The sequence below is a fragment of the Oryx dammah genome, unplaced genomic scaffold, assembly GCF_014754425.2.
Source record: "Oryx dammah isolate SB20612 unplaced genomic scaffold, SCBI_Odam_1.1 HiC_scaffold_11210, whole genome shotgun sequence".
Classification (NCBI taxonomy): Eukaryota; Metazoa; Chordata; class Mammalia; order Artiodactyla; family Bovidae; genus Oryx; species Oryx dammah.
In genome coordinates, this window is record NW_024080603.1 from 2,494,761 (window position 1) to 2,518,855 (window position 24,095).

The 24,095-nt window shown below is 40.8% G+C and overlaps 1 protein-coding gene across 1 annotated transcript in view; it reads left to right on the top strand.

The window, feature by feature from the left end:
- Nucleotides 1-24,095, top strand: part of LOC120860965 (ankyrin repeat domain-containing protein 31-like) — a 134,404-nt gene that overhangs the window by 108,342 nt on the left and 1,967 nt on the right. Inside the window, 4 exon segments of the mRNA XM_040236671.1 lie at nucleotides 528-1,527; nucleotides 4,325-4,465; nucleotides 12,631-12,733; nucleotides 23,765-23,827. Of these exon segments, the coding sequence (XP_040092605.1) occupies nucleotides 528-1,527; nucleotides 4,325-4,465; nucleotides 12,631-12,733; nucleotides 23,765-23,827 (1,307 nt within the window).

The following is a 24,095-nucleotide window of genomic DNA, read 5'->3' on the forward strand; positions in this document are numbered from 1 at the left end:
GAGTGGGTGCCCTCGCCTTCTCCAGTGCATGAAAGTGAAGAGTGAAAATGGAGTCGCTCAGTCCTATCCCACTCTTCGCAACCCCGTGGACTGCAGCCCACCAGGCTCCCCGTCCCTGGGATTCTCCAGGCAAGAGGACTGGAGGGGGTGCCCTCGCCTTCTCCAGTGCATGAAAGTGAAGAGTGAAAGTGGAGTCGCTCAGTCCTATCCCACTCTTCACGACCCCGTGGACTGCAGCCCACCAGGCTCCCCGTCCCTGGGATTCTCCAGGCAAGAGGACTGGAGGGGGTGCCCTCGCCTTCTCCGGGATAAGCACACTGTCACCTCCTAAAAAAGGCATACTTATTTGCCTCATGTAATGCAACAGTTTGCTCTCAAAGAATACACAGGGCAAAGATAGACTCTTGTGTACTTTGAGCTGATTGAATTTAAATGGACACAGAGTATCTATAAAATCTAAATGACTGCTTAAAAAAAAAAGTTTTCCACTGTTTTTGTATTTTTCCCTTTTCTGTTTCTTTCTACAGGGTGTCCATAGAGTCATTTAAGCATGGAGTCCTGAGGGAGCAACTGGCTAATTTGGCGGCAAGACAGAAGAGCCTCCTACTCGTAGCAAAAACACAGAAAAAAATAAGCCAGAAATTTCACACCTATAAGAATGCTACATCTTTGTCTGGTCTTAGTTTTAGGAAGCTGCCATCAAGCTCAGAAACCGCTAATGAAAAGGACAGGCACGAGTGTATCAGTATGGAAAATTCCATGCAGCCCCAGTCAGGTTCACTTTCTCCTGTCAGCCTTGTGTGCAGAGGCATGCAGGAAACACAGTTGTCTCAGGAAGTCTGGCACGACAACCAAAGTACCCACACTTGTCTAAATTCAAAGACAGTGAGAAGGGAAGAATTTTCTGGAAGTGAATTGAATTCTAAGCAAAATATCAATGACTGTACCTTAGATAGATTATCAAAATCCAGACATTCAGAAGGCACTAATCAGATTAAATTACAATCCCAATCTGTTACTTTTATTGCTGAAGCAGAGTATTCACAAAAAGAGAATGATCTTACAGGTAGTACAGCCAAGGGGCACGTGTCCTTTAGTCCTTCAGCAGTAACTGGCACATTAAAGATTCCAGCAACCACTAGTGTGTCTGCCCACCATGATGTCCGTCCATCAAGTGTCATTTGTGATCAGGCTCCTTCTGATTGTGATCCAAAAGAAGGAAACAGGAAGACAGCTCCCCACCAAGCACCTGGGGGAACATCAGAATCCCTGGCACAGCAAAGGGTTGATGTCTTTGGCAGTCACATGGGGCAACAGCTGAAACCTTACTTTAAAAAATCAGCTCTCACTGTTCCTCATGCAAATGATACTCAGAGCTCCTCCTTCTCTGGGTCTGGCTACCAACATATTGTGAAAAAACCTTCGAACTACAACACAACTCCCAAAAAGAAATGTATGCAGATAAAGGATCTGATATTGCTAGGAAGACTTAATCCAGGAAATAACATTCTGGAATTCAAAACACAGGTATCCTATTGTTTTTTTTTTTTCCCTCTAAAATTATGTAAAATTTATAAATAAGTGACTAAAATGTTGCTGTCACATAGTGTCAGTGTATAGCTCTTATTAGAGGGAAAGGGTTTGGTTGGGCTGTTTAAATGGAGAAACCTGACCATTATATTCTTAGCAAGTGAAAGTGAAAGTCATTCAGTCATGTCCAACTCTTTGCGACCCCATGGACTATACAGTCCACAGAGTTCTCCAGGCCAGAATACTGGAGTGGGCTGCCTTTCCCTTCTCCAGGGTATCTTCCCAACCCAGGGATCAAACCCAGGTCTCCTATATCGCAGGTGGATTCTCTACCAGCTGAGCTTAGAGGAAAGCCCTAGAATACTGCAGTGGGTAGCCTATTCCTTCTCCAGCGGATCTTGCCAACCCAGGAATCAAACTGGGGTCTCCTGCATTGCAGGAAGATTCTTTACCAGCTGAGCTACCAGGGAAGCCTAAAATTGCCCTATTCCTTTTAGTCATGAGCACCTTTGGGCTCTCAGACCAGAATTAGTTATACTCAGCAGGAAGGGTTTTGTGTGTGCTAAGTTGCTCAGTTGTGTCCAGCTCTTTGTAACCCCATGAACTGCAGCATGTCAGGCTTCTCTGTCCTCCACTATCTCCTGGAGTTTGCTTAGATTCATGTCCATTGAGTTGGTGATGCTTCTAGCCATCTCATCCTCTGCCATTTCCTTTTCCTTTTGCCTTCAGTCTTTCCCAGCATCAGGGTCTTTTCCAGTAAGTTGACTCTTCGCATCAGGTGGCCAAAATATTGGACCTTCAGCTTCAGCATCAGTCCTTCCAATGAATATTTAGAGTTGATTTCCTTTAGGATTGACTGGTTTGATCTCCTCGTAGTCCAAAGAATTCTCAAGTCTTCTCCAGCACCATGATTCAAAACCGTTAGTTCTTTGGTGCTCCGCCTTCCTTATGGTCCAACTCTCACATCCATACACGACTAGAAAAACCATAGCTTTGAGTATACAGATCTTTGTCAGCAAAGTGATGTCTTTGCTTTTTAATACGTTGTCTAGGTTTGTCATAGCTTTCCTTGTAAGGAGCAAGCGTCTTTTACTTTCATGGCTGCAGTCATTGTCCACAGTGATTTTGGAGTCCAAGAAAATAAAATCTGTCACTGCGTCCACTTTTTCCCCTTCTGTTTGCCATGAAGTGATGGGGCTGGATGCCATGATCTTAGTTTTTTGAGTGTTGCGTTTTAAGCCAGCTTTTTCACTCTCCTCTTTTACCCTCATCAAGAGGGTCTTTAGTTCCTCTTCGCTTTCTGCCATAAGGGTGGTGTCATCTGCATATCTGAGATAGTTGACATTTCTCTCAGCAGTCTTGATTTCAGCTTGGGCTTCATCCACCCTAGCATTTCACATAATGTACTCTGCATATAAGTTAAATAAGCAGGATGACAGTATACGGCCTTCTACTCCTTTCCCAGTTTTGAACCAGTCAGTTGTTCAGTGTAAGGTTCTAACTGTTGCTTCTTGACCTGCATACAGGTTTCTCAGGAGACAAGTAAGATGGTCTGGTATTCCATCTCTTTAAGAATTTTCCACAGTTTGTTGTGATCCACACAGTCAAAGTCGTTAGCATAATCAATGACACAGAAATAGATGTTTTTCTGGAATTCCCTTGCTTTCTCTGTGATCCAGAAATTGAAAGTGGAAGTCGCTGCTCAGTTGCGTCAAACTCTTTGTGACCCATGGGCTATACAGTCCGTGGAATTCTCCAGGCCAGAATACTGGAGTGGGTAGCCTATCCCTTCTCCAGTGGATCTTCCCAACCCAGGAATCGAACCGGGATCTCCTGAATTGCAGGCGGATTCTTTACCAGCTGAGCTACCAGGAAAGCCCCTAGAAAATGTTGGCCATTGATCTGTGTTCCTCTGCCTTTTCTAAACCCAGCTTGTACATCTGGAAGTTCTTGGTTTACGTTCTGCTGAAGCTTAACTTGAAGGATTTTGTGCATAACCTTACTAGCTTGTGAAATGAGTGCGATTGTATGATAGTTTGAACATTCTTAGGCCCTGCCCTTCTTTGGGATTGGAATGAAAACTGACTTTTTCCAGTCCTTTTGGGTCTTCCTTTTACAGTTTGTTAGGCAGGATTGGAGCAGTGTTCAGTCTAAGGCTAATTATATCCCACTGCAAAGGCAAGACTTCTGTGTATCTACCAATGCCCCATCAGTTTGTTTTTCTAATCTTACTATTGGGAACAGGTGCTGTTTCTGCCCTTTGAGAATGCCAGAGAATGCCATTACATCTAATTCTTTCAGATGGTTCTTTTCCCAGGCTTGGCTAATTTCCTCTTACACATGGCCAATCACAACTCAGCAGGATACTTAAAGAGGACCCTCTGAAGCCCTATAGAGTTCTCTGTCTCTGTGTATTTCTCTCTTCTTCAGTACTCTGTCCTGCAAACTCTAGCCATCATGCCTCCCTGGAGCCTGCTCTGTCTACTCAATTGAGAGAATCCACAGGTTTTGTCTGGATTTCCTATCTCTGTACGAAGACCTGGAAGCTCTCTCAAGGCAGTGAGCTGGGACAGTTGTAGGGCTCACCTTAGCAGTTCCTCAGTTCCCAGTAAAACTATGCGTTTCCCCGTGATGTCTGGTATCTTGGAAACCATTGTTTCATATATTTAGTTTGTCTTTTTTTTGCTTGTGTCAGGCGTTAACATAATTCTGGTCCCCGTTTACTTTATCATGGACAGAAGCAGAAGTTCAGGTATTTTCTCAGTCCTAATTTTTGTTTTATTTTTCACTTCAGGAGGCTACCCACAAAGCCAGTGTTTTATTGAGTGGCAAAATTAAGGTAGAAAATGGTCAGATTTATCAAAACCCAGTCACCTGGCTCAAGGATCTTCTAGGAGGCGACAGTTATGTGACGTGGAATTATGCTTGGAGTAAGGTGGGTCATTCCTAAATTAATCTTTAACTTCATATTTGGTTGGAGATAACATCATATTTTTTTGCTGATAAAACTGTTTCCTTTATTAAAAAGGACGCTGAAAGTTCTCCAAGCTAGTTCTGTGCCCGTGTGTCCCTGCTGCAGCACGCCACGAGCTCTCCCACAGTGCACATTTGCCAGAACGCCACGCAGCAGGGTCGCACAGCTGACCGAGCCTCTCCCTCGTGCCTTACCTGTCTCAGAAAACTGAATGCCCCGATCTTCCTCTCTCATTCCTGCCACCCCACCCCCACAGTGATATCAGGTCCTTGTGATTCCTCGTAGAAGATGCGGGACCACTGATGTATGGAATTTAGTTAATAATATGTTACTAGTATTCTGATAGGATAAAGCAGAATCTTCCCCCAAAGGTGAAAGTCATGATCAAGGAGCCTGAGACTCACATGTTTGAACATAGTCTTACCCATGAATTGCTAGCCTCCCAGAAGGAAAAATTTCTGAATTTTTATTCAGACTTCCCAGACTTACTAGTCTCCCCCTTCAGCTCTGTCTTCTGATTTATAAGCCCAGTTTAATGACCTATATGAAGAGTATTGATGACTAACACCCTTGAGGTCTGATGATCAGCCACCTCCAGATGTCCATGGCACCATTTCAGGGAACAGTGTTGCAATGTTTTACCCAGGAAAGTGTGAATCATCAGACAGATACCATCACTGTTCTAAAGAGTTGCAAACACCTTCAGCCTCCACTAGCCATTATAGTAAGCCTTAGTGCACCAGGAGTAAAAGGTGCTTTCCTCTCCCCGTTTTTGTCCAGCTTGGCGCTGCACACCTCTTTGCTGGCTTCTGTCTCAGTTTTTGTCCCTAAACTATGAACTCTGGTCTCCCGGACCTCTGTTGCAGGTGTTTCCACAACAGTTTTCAGTTCCTTCACTTACATGAGCACATTTAAAATTTTCTCTACTTTATTGTCTCTCTGTCTTCCTCTTTTCCTGTAATTTTTTTTCTTTTGACCACTCGAGTCGCCCGCTTTCAATTCAACCTGCTTAATGCTTTCCATGGTTTTATAAATTACATTTGCGTGTTAGTAATTAACATTCTACCCATGGAAATCCCTTTTTATTGCAAAGCTTCTTAGAGTTATGATGGATGATACTGTTTTGCTGAAACTGAATCTCTGCTCACGGAGCGAACGTGGTACTAGTTGCTGTAGCGAGGTTCTTTGGAGTCTGACATGCCTGTGCCTAGTGATGACTCAGTCTTCCCACTCTCTATCTCTGTTGGAGTTACTGCATTTTCTGGTTTTGCACATCTGGCTGTGATACCATTTGGCCCTCACTCTGTACGTATATGCCTCGTTTACATATCACATTGCCTCTGGTCTTCCCTTATTAGCCATGTAAATTAGAGTCATACTGTTTCACATCTACGTGATGGTGAAGCCAAATACAAACATGGGCACTAAAATTAGGGCAATTCTTGGATATGAGATATTCATACAGATTATCTAAGCAAGCTTAGATCTTTAAAATTATCCTAGAAATAGAAATAGTTTCAAAAATTATGAGAGGGCACTCATGTACTATTCATAAATAACACAGGCTGAGAAACTGAGTTTGTTTACAATTTTTTTTAAAGCCTCCTTTAAAATTTCCACAGTAACCTTTACCTCTTCTTATCTTGGGGTAACTCCTGACTTCACAGTCCCTTCTTGATGAGGGCAGGTTTCTACTGCCTTGGTAAATGGGGACATTTTCACTGACTAGGTGGTGTGGGGATGTAGAGCCAGGTTGTCAGGCGAGAATTGCCAGAAAACTAGGTCTCGACCTACGTCAACATCCACGTTGACAGAATGACAGAGCCACAAGCCCCAGAACTGACTCAAGTCTACCCAGGCAGCCGAGCTGATGTATGGCCTTGCCAGGGGAGTCCTCATGCTCACCCCGCCAGGCAGCACACGCTCCTCTCGCTGCTGCAGTCTCCTGGAGTGACCTAGTGCCGGTTCAGTCTGAGGCCTGTTCATTGTTATCTCTGTCCATTGAATCACTCCTGCTTATGGAAAGTAGATTTTTAACTCGATGTATTTTCTTAAAGCTGTGTTCTTTGAAAGCGTGAATTATCCCTAGTGATATGTCTGGGGCTTACAGGGGACTCAGGACCCCTAAGTCTACTAAGGTAAAATTTTACCCACCCCTAACTGATTAAAAATATACTTTAAATTTTGAGATACAGGTGAAAACATACTGAGCCTACACGTTAATAAGGGCATAGTGCGTGTTGGATATTATCAAGGCAATAATGTGAACGAAACCCAGTCTTTCTTCTTTTTATATACTTGCAGATAAACGTTATGATTTTTGAGGTATAGTCAGTTGCAGTGGTACAACATAGTGGTTCACCATTTTTATGTTATACTTAATGTAAATTTATTGTGAAATCCCCAGAGCTTATTTACCTCATATGTGGTCACCTATACCTCTTAGTCTCCTGCCCCTATCTTGCCCCTCCGGTCTTCCCTCTCCACGCTGGTTGCCACTAGTCTGTTCTCTTTATCTATGTCTGTTTCTATTTTGTTACATTCATTTATTTTATTTTTTGATTCCCCATGTAATAACAGAATACTTGTCTTCTTCTGTGTTTTTTATTTCACATAGCATAAACCCTCCAGGTCCGTCCGTGTTGTTGCGAATGGCAAGATTTCATACTTTTTTATGGCTGAGTAGTATTCCATGGTACATTTACACCACATCTTCTTTATCTATTCATTTGTTGACGGACACTTAAAGTGAAAGTGAACATTGCTCAGTTGTGTCTGACTCTTTATGACCCCATGGACTATACAGTCCATGGAATTCTCCAGGCCAGAATACTGGAGGGGGTAACCTTTCCTTTCTCCAGGGGATCTTCCCAACCCAGGGATTGAACCCAGGTCTCCCACATTGCAGATGGATTCTTTACCAGCTGAGCCACAAAGGAAGCCCAAGAATACTGGAGTGGGTAGCCCATCCCTTCTCCAGCGGATCTTATCGAAGCGGGGTCTCCCGCACTGCAGGCGGATTCTTTACCAGCTGAGCAATCAGGGAAGCCCCGATAAACACTTAGGTTGTTTCTGTATCTTGGCAACTGTAAACAGTGCTTCTTTGATCATTGCAGTGCATGTTCACCTTTTTTGAATTAGTGGTTTTGTTTTTGGATGTATACCCAGGAGCAGAATTGCTGGATCATATGGTAGTTTTAAGTTTTTGAGAAACCTCCATACTGTTTTCCATTGTGGTTATACCAGTTTTCGTTCCCACCAACAGTGTAGAAAAGTTCCCCTTTCTCCACAGCCTCGGCAACATTTGTTATTTGTGTTCTTTTTGATGATGGCCATTCTGACATCATCAGGTGTGAGGTAATACCTCAGTGTGGCTTTGATTTGCATTTTTCCTATGATTAGCAGTGTTGAACATCTTTTCATTTGACTATTGGCCATCTGTATGTCTCTTTTTTGGGAAATTTTCTATTCAGGTCTTCTGCCCATTTTTTGACCAAGCTGTTTTTTGATACTGAGTTGTATGAACTATTTATACGTTTTGTATATTAACCCCTTATGGGTCATATCATTTGCAAGTATTTTCTCCCCTTCAGTGTCTTCATTTTGTCAGTGGTTTTCTTTGCTGTATAAAAGCTTTTAAGTTTAATTGCTTATTTTTTATTTTGTTTCCTTTGCCTTAAGAAACAGATCCAAAACAATATTGCTCTAATTTATGTCAGAGATTGTTCTGCCTGTGTTTTCTTCTGGGAATTTTATGATTTCCAGTCTTACATTAGGTCTTTAATTCATTTAGAGTATACTTTTTGTATATGGTGTGAGAAATGCTCTAATTTCATTTTTTTTACATGTTGCTGTCCAGTTTTCCCAGCACCACTTAGTAAAGAGACTATATTTTCTTCATTGTATATTCTTGCCTCCTTTGTCAGAGATTAATTGACTGTAAGTGCATGGGTTTACTTCTGGGCTTTATATTCTGTTCTGTTGATGTGTGTGTGTGTTTCTGTGCCTGTTTAAGACTGTTTTGATTACAGCAGCTTTGTAGTACAATCTGAAGTCAGAGAGTATGATTCCTTGAGCTCTATTCTTCCTTCTCAGTTCAGTTCAGTAGCTCAGTCGTGTCCGACTCTTTGCGACCCTATGAATTGCAGCACGCCAGGCCTCCCTGTCCATCACCAACTCCTGGAGTTCATTCAGACTCACGTCAATCGAGTCATTGATGCCATCCAGCCATCTCATCCTCTCTTGTCCCCTTCTCCTCCTGCCTCCAATCCCTCCCAGCATCAGAGTCTTTTCTCAAGATTATTGTAACTATTCAGGGTTTTTTTGTGTTTCCATACACATTTTAAAACTATTTATTCTAGTTCAGTGCCATTGGTATTTTGATAGGGATTGCATTGAATCTGTTGATTGCCTTGGCTAGTGTGGTATTTTAACAATATTAATTCTCCCAGCCCGAGAACACAGTATATCTCTCCATTTATTTGTGTCATTTTCAGTTTCTTTTCAATCAATGTCTTACAGTTTTCCACGTATAGGACTTTTGCCTCCTTAGGTAGATTTATTCCTAGGTATTTTATTCTTTCTGATGCAGTGGTAAACAGGATTATTTCCTTAGCTCTCTCTGATAGTTCATTGTTAACATACAAAAATACAACAGGTTTCTGTATATTAATTTTGTATCCAGCAACTTTTCTGAATTCACTGATGAGCTCTGGTAGTTTTCTGGTGGTGGTTTTAGTGTTTTCTATATATAGTATCATGTCTTCTGTGAACAGTGACAGTTTTACTTATATCTTTACAATTGGGATGCCCTTTATTTGTTTTTCTTGCCTGATTATTGTGGCTAGAAATTCCAATACTACGTGAATAAAAGTGGCAAGAGTGGTCATCCTCGTCTTGTTTGTGATCTTAGAGGAAATGCTTTCAGCTTTTCACCATGACTATGATGTTAACTATGGGTTTGTCATAAATGGCCTTTGTTATATTGAGGCATATTCTCTCTTTGCCCTCTTTCTGGAGTACATTTTTTTTAATCATAAATGGATATTGAATTTTGTGAAAATCTTTGTCTTCATTGAGATGACTGTATGATTTTTATTCTTCAGTTTGTTAATGTGGTGTATCACACTGATCAGTTTGCAGACACTGAAATATCCTTGCAACTCTAGGATAAATCCCACTTGATCATGATTTATGATCCTCTTAATATGTTGCTGGATTCTGTTTGCTAGTGTTTTGTTTAGGATCTGTGTGTCGGTGTTCATCAGTGATACTGGCCTGTAATTTATGGGACTTTTTTGTGATATCCTGTCTGGTTTTGGTATCAGGGTGATGCTGGCCTTCTAGAATGAGTTTGAAAATGTTCCTTCCTCTGCAGTTTTTTGGAATAGTTGGAGAAGGATAGGGGTTCACCCTTTTCTAAATGTTTGGTAAAATTTACCTGTGAAGCTCTCTGGTTCTGTACTTCTGTTTGTTTGTTTGCTGTTCTAACATTTACATATTTGGCTGCACCAGGGCTTAGTTATGACTCGCAGGATCTTTGCCCTTTAGCTGCTGCCTGTGGGGTCTTTAGTTGTGGCCTGTGAATTCTTAGCTGTGGCACTGTGGGATCTAGTGTCCAGGCTAGTGATGTTAACATGGGCCCCCTGCATTGGGGGCATGGACCCTTACCCCCTGCACCGCCAGGGAAATCCTTGTTGGGAGTTTCGTGGGTTTTTTTAAATGTTTGTTTACTTGCTTGCCCACGTCGGGTCTTAATTGTGGCACACAGCGCCTTACTCGTGGCATGTGGAATCCAGTTCCCTGGCCCAGGATCACACCCAGGCCCCCTGCACTGGGAGCATGCAGTCCTAGCCACTGGGCAACCGGTCAAGTCCCCCTGTTGGGAACTTTTAAATTACTGATTCTGTCTCATCACTGGTAATTGGCCTATTCAGATTTTCTGTTTATTTCCAGTTCAGTTTGGGGAGACTGTACATGTGTAAGAACTTGTCCATTTCTTCTAGATTGTACATTTTATTGGCATGTAGTTGTTTGTAGTAGTCTCTTAAGATCCTTGGTATTTCCGTGGTATTGGTGATAACTTCTCTTTCGTTTCTAATTTGATTGACTTGGGCCCTCTCTCTGTTTTTCTTTGTGAGTCTGACTCACAAAGGTTTATCAATTTTGTGTATCTTTTCAAAGAACCAGGTTTTAGTTTTGTTGATCTTTTCTGTTTTTTTGGTCTCTATTTATTTCGGCTCTAATCTTTTTGATAGGTTTTTTTGTTGTTGTTGTTCTTTGTTCTCTGGTTCCTTTAGGTGTAAGGTAGGTTGTTTGAGTTTTTTCTTTTTCCTGAGGTACGCTTGTATCACTATAAACTTGCCTGTTAGAAATGCTTTTGCTGTCTCCCGTAGATTTTGGGTCATTGTGATTTTATTTTCTTTTGTCTCTCGGTATTTTTTGTTTCTTTTCTCATTTCTCCAGTGAACTATTGGTTGGTCAGTCACACGTTGTTTAGCTTCCAGTTGCTTGTGTGTTTTGCACTTGTTCTTTTTCTTTTTTTTAGTAGCTGATTTCTAGTCACTTAATACTGTGGTTAGAAAAGAGGCTTGATATGATTTCATGTGCACTTTGAAGGTACATTCTTCTTTTTTTGGATAAATGGTCAAAATCCATTGTTTTCCCCTGTTTATTATTTGGAGAAATGACAGAAGGCATTTAGTGGCCTCAGTGCTTCTTCTTCCACTGCAGGTAAAGAGGGTTTAACATGCTGAGTAGGCCAGGTCTGTTCCATTAACACGTGAGGCTCTGTTTGAGCTATAGGTCTGCCTAACCATTCCATGCTCCTTAGGCCACCCTTGCTCCCTTCAGTAACAAGCACATGTTGGGCACTGAGGGTGTGCTCAACAGTATGCCAAAGGGATGTTTCTCATAAGCATTATCTCTTTTACTCCCCACAACTTAAAAATCTGGAGGTACTCAAAAAATTTAAGAATCCTGATTAAGATCTGGGACTTCAGAGCTTTTTTCCTATACTGTCAGGCACTATGTGAAGTGCTAGAAAATAAAACTTAGTATGATATAGATCTTTAGTGAAAACAGACACATTAATACATAATTTCATTTAAGAGGGTTTAGTGCTTGACAGAAATATAAGCACAGAGGTTATGGGGTCCTGTAGGAAGGTCATTACTTAAGCATCTCTGGGTGAGCATCCTGGAGGAAGGGGTGTTCAAGTCAAGGCTTGCTGGGTTAACCATAGTGAACCTAGCTTGTGGGATTATGTTATCAGACTGCTTTTGATCCCTGGGTCGGGAAGATCCCCTGGAGAAGGAAATGGCAATCCACTCCAGTGCTATTGCCTGGAAAATCCCATGGACAGAGGAGCCTGGTAGGCTACAGCCCATGGGGTCACAAAGAGTCGGACACGACTGAGCGACTTTACCTTACTTTACCCACTTTAGAACTCAGTCTGGAGAAAGCAAAGACTCTTGGGCTCAAACATTTCTGGCAGGTATTTGCCAGTCTGCCTCAGTCCAGCCCATTTTTATGTATGTATTTCTAAGCTCTGAACTTTGGGGCTGATAAACAATAGCTAGGTTTACAAGCAAACCAAGGGCAGAGGTTGGGGGGAGAGGAAACTTTGATGTTTAGACCTGAAATGCTGTTAATCTAATCAGTTGCATGTCTGCTTTCTTGAAAAGTACCATTTTACTTTTATGGCTTAATTTTATTAATGCAACACTACTTTTTTTATGTTGTAAAGTAGCAGGTACTGAATTAATATTTGTTGAATAAATGAATGTATGAGAGAATTAATGATATACATCAGAGATCAACAGTTTTCTCCATAAAGAGACAGATAAGAAACATTTCAGGCTTTGTGAGCATAGATCTCTGTCAAAACTACTTGATCCTTTTGTAGCATAAAAACAGCCATAGATGTTAAGTAAATGAATGGTATCACTGTGTTCTAATAAAACTTCAGTCACAGAAAAGATGGCAGCCCACATTTGGCTGTGAGTTTGCTAATACATAGTATACAACAGTCAGTACTCTACTGGAGTTACAATTTGCAAGAGATAGGTGCATTTGCTTCTTGTGATTTTGTATGATTTTGAAATTCTGTGTTTACTTATGTGCAGATAACATACCAGGGAAAGGAACTTTTAAAGTATGTTTCTGAGGAATTACCCATGCCTCCAGACCCAAACTTGGTACCTCAACAACATCAACCTCGTCTTCCAGGTATGTGCAGACCAAAACCTATTTCTTAGTTGTGGAAAACGACACCCTAATCCACTGAGAAGGCATTTCACTTGTCCTTTTTTTTTTTATTCAGATTAAATTCACCTACTGTTCAGATAACCATTTTAAAGTGAACAGTTCAGTGGCATTTAGTACGTTGATATTGTTGTACAATCACCACCTCTGTTCGAAAAGAGTTCCATCACCTCAGAGAGAAACCCATACCCATTCAGCAGTGACTTCCCATTCTCCACTCCCTCCTATCTGTGGGAACTCCCGGTCTGCTTCCTGTCTGTGTGGATTTGCCTATTCTGAATATATTACATAAACGGAATCCTAGTATATAAGGCCTTTTGTGTCTGACATCTTTCACTTAGCATAGTGCTCTCAAGGATTGTCTGCACTGTAACGGCTATGAGCACCTCATCCCTTTTTATGGCTTCCATTATATATATAATGGAATTTGTTTATTTATCTGTTTATTCATTCTTTGATTGACATTTGGGGTTCCACTTTCTGGCTGTTGGACAGTACTACTATTAACAGGTATATACATATATTTGTATGTACCTGTTTTCAGTTCTTTTGGATATATACCAAGGAGTGAATTGCTATATTACTAATATATATTATATATTTACTTTTTTGAGGAACAGCCATATGTTTTCCACAACAACTGAATCATTTTACATTCCTACCAGCTGTGTACAAGGGTTCCAGTTTTTCCACATTCCCACCAAAAATTATTTTCTGCTTGTTCACAGCACTCCATTTAAACTCCATTTAGCTTAATTTCTAGAAGAATAACCCTTTCCTCACAGCTCCTTTCTCTGTGAATCTATGATGTACTTATTTTAGGTAGATTTCTTTTTGTTGGAATAAATTTATTTCACCTGTATGTAAACAAGGTATTTAATAGTCATGGTATTTTTTAAAAAAATGCATATTAAATCAGATAAGTTTGACTACATCCCAGATATAACAAAGTGCAGGGAAAGAAATGGGCATATCAGCAATAAGATTTGTTTTTAAATCTGTACGTTATCCATGAGGCCCAAACAATAGCAGCGACTAAAGTAGTGCCATCTGAAAGAAACCTATAATAGATCAGTTAAAACCCATCTCACAGTAGCAGCAGTTCATTTTAACAATAGTATGGCAGAGAATACATATGAAAAATTCATCACAAGACAGCCAAGTCTTCAATAATGCAACTTCATGTAAAAACTCAAGCTGCAAATAAAAATTGGTAAGGTAGGTTTTTTTTAAGTGTCATAAAAGGGAAATGGCTTCCCAAGTAGTGCTAGTGGTAAAAGAGTTGCCTGCCACCGCAGGAGATGTAAGAATCACTGGTTCCATCCCTGGGTTGGGAAGACCCCCTGGAGGAGGAAATGGTAACCTACTCAAATATTCTTGCCTGGGAAATCCCATGGACAGGGAAGCCTAGCAGGCTATGGTCCATAGGGTCACAAAGAGTTGGACATGGCTGAAGCAACTTAGCACAAAAGGGAGAATGATATTTTTCCTTCTTTTCAGGCATGATTTGATTAGTTTCCCATATTTTCTAAAAAATAAATACTAGATACTAGAATAAAGCTTTGCTTATCGATGTAGACTGATACACTTCATTTGATGGAATAAACCTTCAGAAAACTGAGGAGAATGCAATCTTCAGTCAGCAGTCGATTGCAGAATTGTTGGAAAGGCCAGCGCACATTTAGGAAAAGTGGACGTAACTAATGCTGTTACCCTCCTCTACTGAAGCGTTCCTCTTTTCCCCCCAATGTCCCTTTCTTAGACCAGCTGGGGACAATATATGAGGAAAAGAGGTACAAAACAGAAATGATAATTCTGTAATAACCAGTCAAAAATCAAACAGGATTACTGTCACCAGGCCCCTAACCAGGGCTTCCCAGGGTCACTCGCTCCCTTAACAACAAATCCAATACTTCAGCACGTTCCTAACTTTACACAGAGCCCTTTGTCTCAAAAACTGGCTTCAGAATAAGATGCATTTCCCCAAGTTTTCTAAGGATAGCCTCAAAAATGTTTCTCATCATTTTGGGGAAGCTTGTAAAATAAAACAGTTGTGAAGAAGTTAAAGGGTTTAAGGAACTGGAAGGAGTTGTGATTCATGGCCTTTGGTTCCTAACCCTGACTGCAGTTCTACCTAATCTTGGAGATGAGCCCAGGACCCAGAGTTTTTAGAAGTGATTCTTAGGCAGCCAGCCTGACTGCTGACTCTGAATGACTAGTATCTGATTTCTTATGCAGGTAATAATTTGAAAATTCTTTATATTCAGGCCTTCACTTTGATTTCAAAGCATACCCGCCCCAGGGCTTGCATACTCACATTCTCTGTCCCTTCCCCTCTCCCTTTTTCTGTCTCTCTCTGTCACACACACACACACACACACACACACACACACGCGCGCGACACATACTTCTTGAAGGAAGATAAGGAAACCTTTCTCCTAGTTTTATCCTTGAGAGTCAAAGCAGAAATACAGATTCTTCCTCATATTAGAAAGGTTGTCTGCTCCTCAGAGTTTCTAGTTCCAGGCACGTATCCCCCAGCCATACGTCTCCTTTCTCAGAGGGCTCATAGATCACCTGCTAAGTGAGCATGAAATTTGAAAAATGGATTCTGCTTCTGTTGCTGGCAGTATAAACAATTTGCTGTTACTAATTTCTCTCCAGAAATCCTGAATTTTCTTTCCTTTAGAAATTTCAGCTGTTAGCACTAATTTGAGAACTGTGGAGGCACCAGTATGCCAAGTAGCATCTTGCTACCTTGATCTGGACCTAGGAATCTATAAAACAGGTCTGTAGGCTGCTGTTGAAGTTTTATTTAAACATTCCTTGATTTAGGATTCTTTTGTACCTGGTTTTGTGGTACCTAAAAGAAATCAAAAGACCTGGCAAGTCAGAAAAATGTAAAGCCTCTACCTTATTACAAGCAAGGTTGCTGTCTTATTTCTCCAGAGATATACAGATGACCAATAGGAACATGAAAAGATACTCATCATTGCTTATTGTTAGAGAAATGCAAATCAAAACTACAATGAGGCACCACGTCATTGCTAGAGGTGGCCATCATTAACAGGTTTACAAATAAATGCTGGGGAGAGTGTGGAGAAAAGGGAACCCTCCTACACTGTTGGTGGAAATGCAAATTGGTGCAGCCACTGTGGAAAACAGCATGGAGGTTCCTTTAAAGATCAAAAGCAGAGCTGCCCCATGACCCCGCAGCCCTACTCCTAGGCATGCTGCCGCCGCCCCGCCGCCGCCGCCAAGTCGCCTGAGTCCTCTCCGACTCTGCGCAGCCCCATAGACGGCAGCCCACCAGGCTCCCCCGTCCCTGGGATTCTCCAGGCAAGAACACTGGAGTGGGCGCTCCTAGGCATACATCTGGACAAAACTATAATTCAGAAAGATACAGGCACCCCTGTGTTCATAGCAGCACTGTTTACAATAGCCCAGACATGGAAGCAACCTAAATGTCTCCTGACAGCTGAATGGATAAAGAAGATGTAGTAGAGGCTTCCCTGGTGGTCCAGTGGTTAAGAATCCATCCTGCAATGCGTGGGATGTGGATTTGATCCTTGGTTGGGGAACTAAGGTCCCACATGGCGCAGGGCACCTAAGCCCTCATGCCGCAACTAAGACCTGATGCAGTTAAATACATTTTTTTAAAATAAAGAAGGAATGGTATATATGCACAATGAAATACTACTCAGCCATAAAAAAGAATGAAACAATGCCATTTGCAGCAACGTGAATGGACCTAGAGATTATCATGCTAACTGAAGTAAGTTAAACAGAGAAAGACATATACCACTTGATACCACTTATGTAGGATCTAAAATATGATGCAAATGAACTTATTTATGAAACAGAAACAGATTAACAGACATAGGAAACAAACTTATGATTACCAAAGGGGGAAGGGGTGGGGGTGGAGGGACAAACGTGGAGTTTGGGATTAGCAGATACAAACTACTAAATGTAAAATAGATCAACAGCAAGGTCCTACTGTATAGCACAGAGAACTATATTCAGTATCTTTTAATAAACCACAATGAAAAACATATCATGTGTAACTGAATCACTTTGCTGTACATTAGAAACTAATACATTATAAATCAACTATACTTTAAAAAAAAGAAGTGATGGCCCTTCACATTTTCTCCTCCAGAAATTTAAGAGAACTATTTCTCTTTACTCCTCATCCAGTTTACTTCTGTTAATACATATCATTTTGGATTCATGGTATCAAGAAAATCCTGAGTCATGAAGATAAGAGATAATATGACTTTCTTCAATAGGTCAGAGATAATGGAAGAACTTTTTATTTTTTTGAGTTCTACACAAAAACTAGTTAACTTGGCAACACGAGGCAACATATTGATAGACTACAGGGTGTTAAAATGTGGTATATTAACACATTTTAGGGTATATGTTAAGTCTAATAAAAGATTTTAAACATACCAAAGCTAACCTTTAAAAATGAAATTCTGTTGATGAAATATTGATTGAATCCCTGAAGTATTTATCTCTAAAGTCCTTTTAAGCTTTAAAATGGAGTGAGTCTGTGGTGCATTTTCCCTTAAAATTTCACAGCTTCCTCCCAAGCCTCTCTCTCCACTGCATACCTGGCTATAGTTCCCTTTTGTGTTATTGAGGGACTCTTCATTGATATTTCAGTATATATTGGAATAGGAAAAAAGGAACATTCCCAAAACTTCTACATCATTTGTGAACACTGTGTATAAACATATTGATATATTTTTCATAAAGTTCTCTGAAAAAGCATTATGTTAATATAGATCACATTTCATCATTTACCTGGAAAGTCAATTTTATATGTTTATGTCCCCTCTCACCATAGTACCAAGACACTCAAAACACCTGAAGCTGAGTGTATTTATCTAAGCAAAACAAAAAGGTGTCTCCTGAGGCCTTTTCTTTTCCCAAGCTATCATGTAATGCACACTGATTATATATAATTTATAATTTTCTTTCATGAAGATCTAACATCACTAGTTCATTTGGAAATAGAACACAATTTTTCTGTTCTAAAAAGTAGACATTTTTGTTTTGAAAAGTCTTTGACGTGTGTGTAATCTGTTGTAAATACATGACTTTAAAGGAAGAGTTTTATTCATTTTAGTGCTGTTATTGTGCTTCATTTCTCTGTAAAAGAATATGTAATAGAAGACAAACATTCACAGGTGCTTCTGTTTGATGTGGTTAAAGTTAAACACCCAAGGAAGACGGTTGCCTGATAACAGAGCAGTGGGTGTTTCTTTCAGCTCCTATTTAAACTCTTTTGCTTCTTCTTCACTATTTTAACAGGTCATTTTTTTTTTCACCCTGGTAGTTTACATCTACTGATAGAGAAAGAAAGAGAAGAAAACAAATGATCTGTTGAGCACTTGCCATGCGCCATCCCCCTGCTGGATTATGTTACATACATTAGGGTAGATAGGAGCTTCTTTTCAGGATGTTAACTCCAAAGTTCACATCTGTACGACAGATACACAGAAAACCTGAACACCTTACATGTACAATCAAGTCCCTCAAACCCAGTTCAGCTTAAAGAACTGCCTGTTAATTTCAGTTTTCCCCTGAACAATGAAGGCCTAAATAGTTTTAAACTTCTAAATATTATGATCAAGTCTGTTTCTTGATTCCAGTCCAGTTTTCACAGATGGCTTTTGATTTTATCAGCGTAGTGAAAGTCGCTCAGTCGTGTCCAACTCTTTGCGACCCCATGGACTATACAGCCCATGGAATTCTCCAGGCCAGAATACTGGAGTGGGTAGCTGGGCCCTTTTCCAGGAGGTTGTCCTAACCTAGGTTTCCTGCATTGCAGGTGGATTCTTTACCAGCTGAGCCACCAGGGAAGACCTTCAGTGTAAATATATGCCAAATTATTAATTTAGTTTTAGATATCCAATCATATAATACTCTATCACCATATGTATCCTTTCACTTCACTTCAGTTGCTCTCCATGTCCGACTCTTTGCGACCCCATGAATTGCAGCACATCAGGCCTCCCTGTCCATCACCAATTCCCGGAGTTCACTCAAACTCCCATCCATTGAGTCGGTGATGCCATCCAGCCATCTCATCCTCTGTCGTCCCCTTCTCCTCCTGCCCGCAATCCTTCCCAGCATCAGAGTCTTTTCCAATGAGTCAACTCTTTGCATGAGATGGCCAAAGTACTGGAGTTTCAGCTTTAGCATCATTCCTTCCAAAGAACACCCAGGACTGATCTCCTTTAGAATGGACTAGTTGGATCTCCTTGCAGTCCAAGGGACTCTCAAGAGTCTTTTCCAACACCACAGCTCAAAAGCATCAATTCTTTGGCACTCAGCCTTCTTCACAGTCCAACTCTCACATCCATGCATGACTACTGGAAAAACCATAGCCTTGACTAGACGGACCATTGTTGGCAAAGTAATGTCTCTGCTTTTGAATTAGGATCCTTCATTTAGCAGAAGGCATTGAACTTTGCATTTAAATAGCCATAATAGAATTTTTCCCCATTATAACTAGAGCAGATGTATTTTTACAATCTATTAAAGTTATTCTTAATCATTTCCCTTTGATTGGAATTATATTTCTGATTCAGAATGAGAATGTAAACATGAGTATATTCATTTTCATTTTTAACTAGAGTAAGTGATGTTTCATCCCATAATCTTAATAAAGTGTAGAATGCTTCATTTGTAAGCACAAGTTCTCGAAGTCTCAGTTCAATAATTTTAAAGTTAGAAGTGAACTTTTAATACATCAACTGGTCTTGTACCTGTTTTACAGATAATGAAGCTTGAGAGCAAGAAAAGTAAAATGGGTTAGGGGTGTGTCTAAAGTGAACTATCAGTTAAAATAATGAATCTGATTATTTTTTGGTTTTGACATATCAAGAGATTAAAAAAAAAACACAGGAAAAAGAACAGTAAAAGTTAAAATTATTTTTAAACTAACTAGTTTTTCATTTTTGAAGTGCCAGTTTCGGCAACTAGATAACATGAATGGTTGCATGAGCCCATTCCTTTGCCTACTAGTGAATCTAGCGATTCAGTTTGAGCAGACTTGTGCAGAGTAGCTAACATGGAGTGATACTACTTGAAGGAGATTTATTTCTCCCTACCCTGTCCATGGGCAGAATGTCTCCTTAGCTGTGCCTTTCCTGTTGGAGATTAGGGTCAAGATGAGCCAAAGACCCAATTAAATGGCTTTCTTCCTGACTGTACTGGGTGGCTAAATGTGCTACTGTTCAGAAATTTTATTTACTGGTCTCAGAGGGCACTAACTTTGTCTAGGGAATCTACCTCAAGTAAAAGTGAAAATTAAAGGGAGAAGGGCTCCTACCTACCAGTGGGGTGATTCGGTAGTTTTCACAGTGCTGATGGAATAAATTTTTTGTCACAAAGCTACAAATAGATGTCCTTGGTTATCATTGCAAAGAAGACAATTTCTTGACCAAATAACAAATTAAGTTAGTGTTTCTCAAGGTTCTGATTTCTCCTTTCCTCACTCAAGAATTCTTTCAGTGATAGAACTTTTAAAATCCTCGTATTCCTCTTTGTTTCTTGGAGGCTTCAGGACCAGGAGGTGTCTGGCCCCTTAAGCAGAACAGAACTTCTGAGCACCAGTCCACACATTAATCCTCCCCACAGTGAAAACTGGGAAAAATGAATAGTAGATCACGTCAGACGGCTTAGACTCCATGTGTGTGTCTGCTCCTGGTGTTATAGCATCCTGCCTGTGAGTTCACGTCATTGCAGATCACAGCAGCCACGGCACATGAACAATTGCTAATGGACCCAAAGTAAAATCATTTCCTATAAAGTATATTATATTTAAGCATTTTACATGCAATATCTGAATCTTGCTGCTTCATTCCCTCTCAGCTACCACCTCCAACATGACTGTCTGGGTTAGAGTGGAAGCAAAACTCCAGTGTCTGGGAGCTTCCAGTTTGGAAGCAGGTCTTTTAAGTATGTCCTTCGTGCTTTATTTGTTCCCATCCTTCCAAACTGGCCCAGAGCTTGATGGGAATAGTGAGGCTTGTAGTAAGAGTATAGACTGCACTGGTGAGGCCAGACTTGTTTTCTTTTCTATTTAAGTGCCTGTATTTTGTGCAACCTGCTAAGTACCTACTAAGTAACAATGAATGTATTGAATACTATAAATGAGTTATTAAATTTAAAAAATCTCAATCCCAGTTTCCCACCTACTTGGATTCTTTCCCTGTCTCGTCTCACATGGTTGTGCAAAGAGTAGAGTATTGAAAATTGATGGACAAACGTGTGCTATACTGTCAACACAGAAGCAAGCTACAGAAGGCTGTAATCTACCTTGGGTGGTTGTGGTTAGTTACCTGGTTAGGAGGGGAGGTGGAACAAGGGGAGGGTTTCAGGAAAACCATGCCTACAGGCCGAATTCAAAGTATGAATAACAGTAAAGCATTAAGAGCTCAGCCCTAAAAGCCCTGAAGCCAGGAGGCTTGCAGAGTGAGCCCAGACGCGGACCCATGGAGGAGACTCGTAATTCTGTCTGTACCTGTGTCCTCAGCTGCTGTTAATAACAGATTATTATTATTTCTCAGAAGACTGATAATACATCTCATGATGTATTTGTACTCATTTTATGTACATATAGTATACTACATATATATTTAATTTTTTATGAAAAGAAAAAGTGAAGAGTTTTTAAAACATTATATACTGGCATTGAGGCATTCAGATATGCTTTCATACGTGGTATGGAGAAAAGGTTTGTTCAGCTTCAAAAAAGGAAGGAAAGTTAGTGAAGCTCTTTGTCTTTAACTTTGCTGAATGTTACTTGTCTGGAATGATTCAAATGATTTTGAAGCTTGTACTGTTATGTACTAGGATAATATAGCAGTTGTATAGTTACTTACCACAATTCAAACCAGGATCATACATTTGAGATTAATCCGCTGCATTCTTACATTTCCTTACATGGGGATTACTCTGTTTAGCTCAGTTTTCTGTGTATATGTGTGTTTTTTGTTTGTTTGTTTGTTTTGTGGCTCGCCTGGTCTCAATGTATTGAGAAGTAGATAACAACAAAGAAACTTGGAAGTGTTAGAAGTTGTGGTCAGCCAAAGTTCCGGCTCCTGGCAGCACTGGCAGGAATGAAATGGGTGGGAGTGAGTGGTGGACGGAGCTCAGAGATCCCTGGTGCAGAAGAGGAGGCAGGGGAGAAGGGAGAGGCAGCAGAGGGTGAGAGAGGCAAAGGAGATGAGAGCAGCGGTTTTGTAGAGTGACCTCTGATTTTTCCAGTCTGGTTATTATGGAAAAGAGGCTGTACTGTGAGAAACGAGGAGATGTTCTTAGTACTGTATTTTCTGGTGTGATATGTGTGTTCCCAGGACTTCTGTCCATGGGTTTACCAAGGAAGTGGCACCGCCCGTTACCACGGAGCCCCTTGCAGTTTTCCTACAGTCCTGTGATTACAGGTAATTCAGAAGTAATTCTAATTACTAACAGTATGCTAACAGTAAGAAGTGGATCTAGGAGTGGGATTTTGGCTGCCATGACCTCTGTCCCTTTGAAAGAGAAGCCATGTGAAAGCAGCTACTAGCTAGACTATCAACCAAATAACCCTTGTGGATACTGTCACAGCTAACCTGTTGAGAAAGTTATACATCAAAACCATCACACCCTACTGACTTTAGTGATAAAGTCAGCACTGCTTAATACAAACAAACAAAAAACAACAACAAAAAGAGGAGATGGGCCTAAAATGGTCCCTTTCTCTCAATTTATTACAGCCCATGAGGGAGAGAGAAACAAATCATCTCCAAGCAAAGCTTGTTTAGAGTGCAAAACAATGTTGAATAACACTTTACAGTTTTACAGAAAGCTTTCACATTTCTTACTTCCTCATTTGACAAAGGTGATGAATGATGGGAATGGTAAAGCAAAAGGAAAAGAATGTTTAACACTCAGTTCATTTCAGTCACTCAGTCGTGTCCGACTCTTTGCGACCCCATAAATTGCAGCACGCCAGGCCTCCCTGTTCATCACCAACTCCCGGAGTTCACTCAGACTCACGACCATCGAGTCGGTGATGCCATCCAGTTATCTTATCCTCTGTCGTCCCCTTCTCCTCCTGACCCCAGTCCCTCTCAGCATCAGAGTGTTTGGCACTAGCATTACTTGATTGAAAACCCCACTTCTAGGGGTTAATAGGTGAACAGACGTCCATCTGAAAACACTGTCTTTCAAACACTTCAGGTGTGTCATCTCAGCACCCCAGATTTGGGCCCTTCTGTTTCGAGCATGTCAGCTGGGAAAATGGGCAGGTCACTCCCCTTGAAGGTACTGCTGCTCATTACCCTGCAGGTCTGTTGGTGACCTTTGCTGTGTGAGCACTGTGCTGATCCTTTCTGGTTACGCCCATTACAGATAAGATAAAGCTCAGCAGGTGCTCCCAGCCATCTTTCACAACTGCCCCTGTTTGGGTCTGTGACTTTCAAGGCAAGGCCCACTCATTGGACAGAGGAAATAGGTTTTTTGTGTATACAAGCCCATTCTTGCTCTTATGAAACTAAGATAATATTAGCAAAATGAACTTAAGTACATATTTAAACTTATTTCCATGAGTTTTTCTTGAAAGAATGCTCTCCACTTCCAGCTTTGGTGGGATACCTTGCTGCACATAGACAGCTTTGTCTACAACAAAGCTGCTAATAAAGAAATTATTTTGTTTACGTATGGACCATGTGTAAAAAAGTTTAAATTCTTTGAGTCATATGTAACAGATTAAAACCCAAGTCAGACTGCCTTAAAACCCCCTAAAAAGAGATTTTGTTGGTTCGTGTACCAGGAATAGGTTTTCAGACCTAAGCCCGGGTTCAGACAGCACGACTTTCTGTGGGTTTACCAAGGAAGTGGCACCGCCTGTTTCTCACTTTCTCAACACTAGTTTCTCTCACTCTCCATTTCTTAGCTCCTTTGTAACAGCCTCTCCTCTCCTCATTCCAGAGCTCCATGCTTTCAGATCCAAGTCCAGAGGGGAAGAACCTGGATGTGACTCTTTCCTAGAAGGTGAAGCAAAGATCTCATTGCATGTAACTCTACTCTGAATGGGTCATGTTCTTACCATGAATCAATACCTGTTTACTAATTGGGTTATATCTAAACCAATCAGATTGATGTTAGAAAGCAGAGATATTGAATAATGTCCCCTGAACTGAGAAGAAACTTGAAGACCAAAAAACTAAGCAGGCAACTCCTAAAGTACAGTTGTGAAATGTTTATTGTGGGTAACTTACATACAGGTAGGAGGGATCAGGAGATGATCCAGAAGCATTCA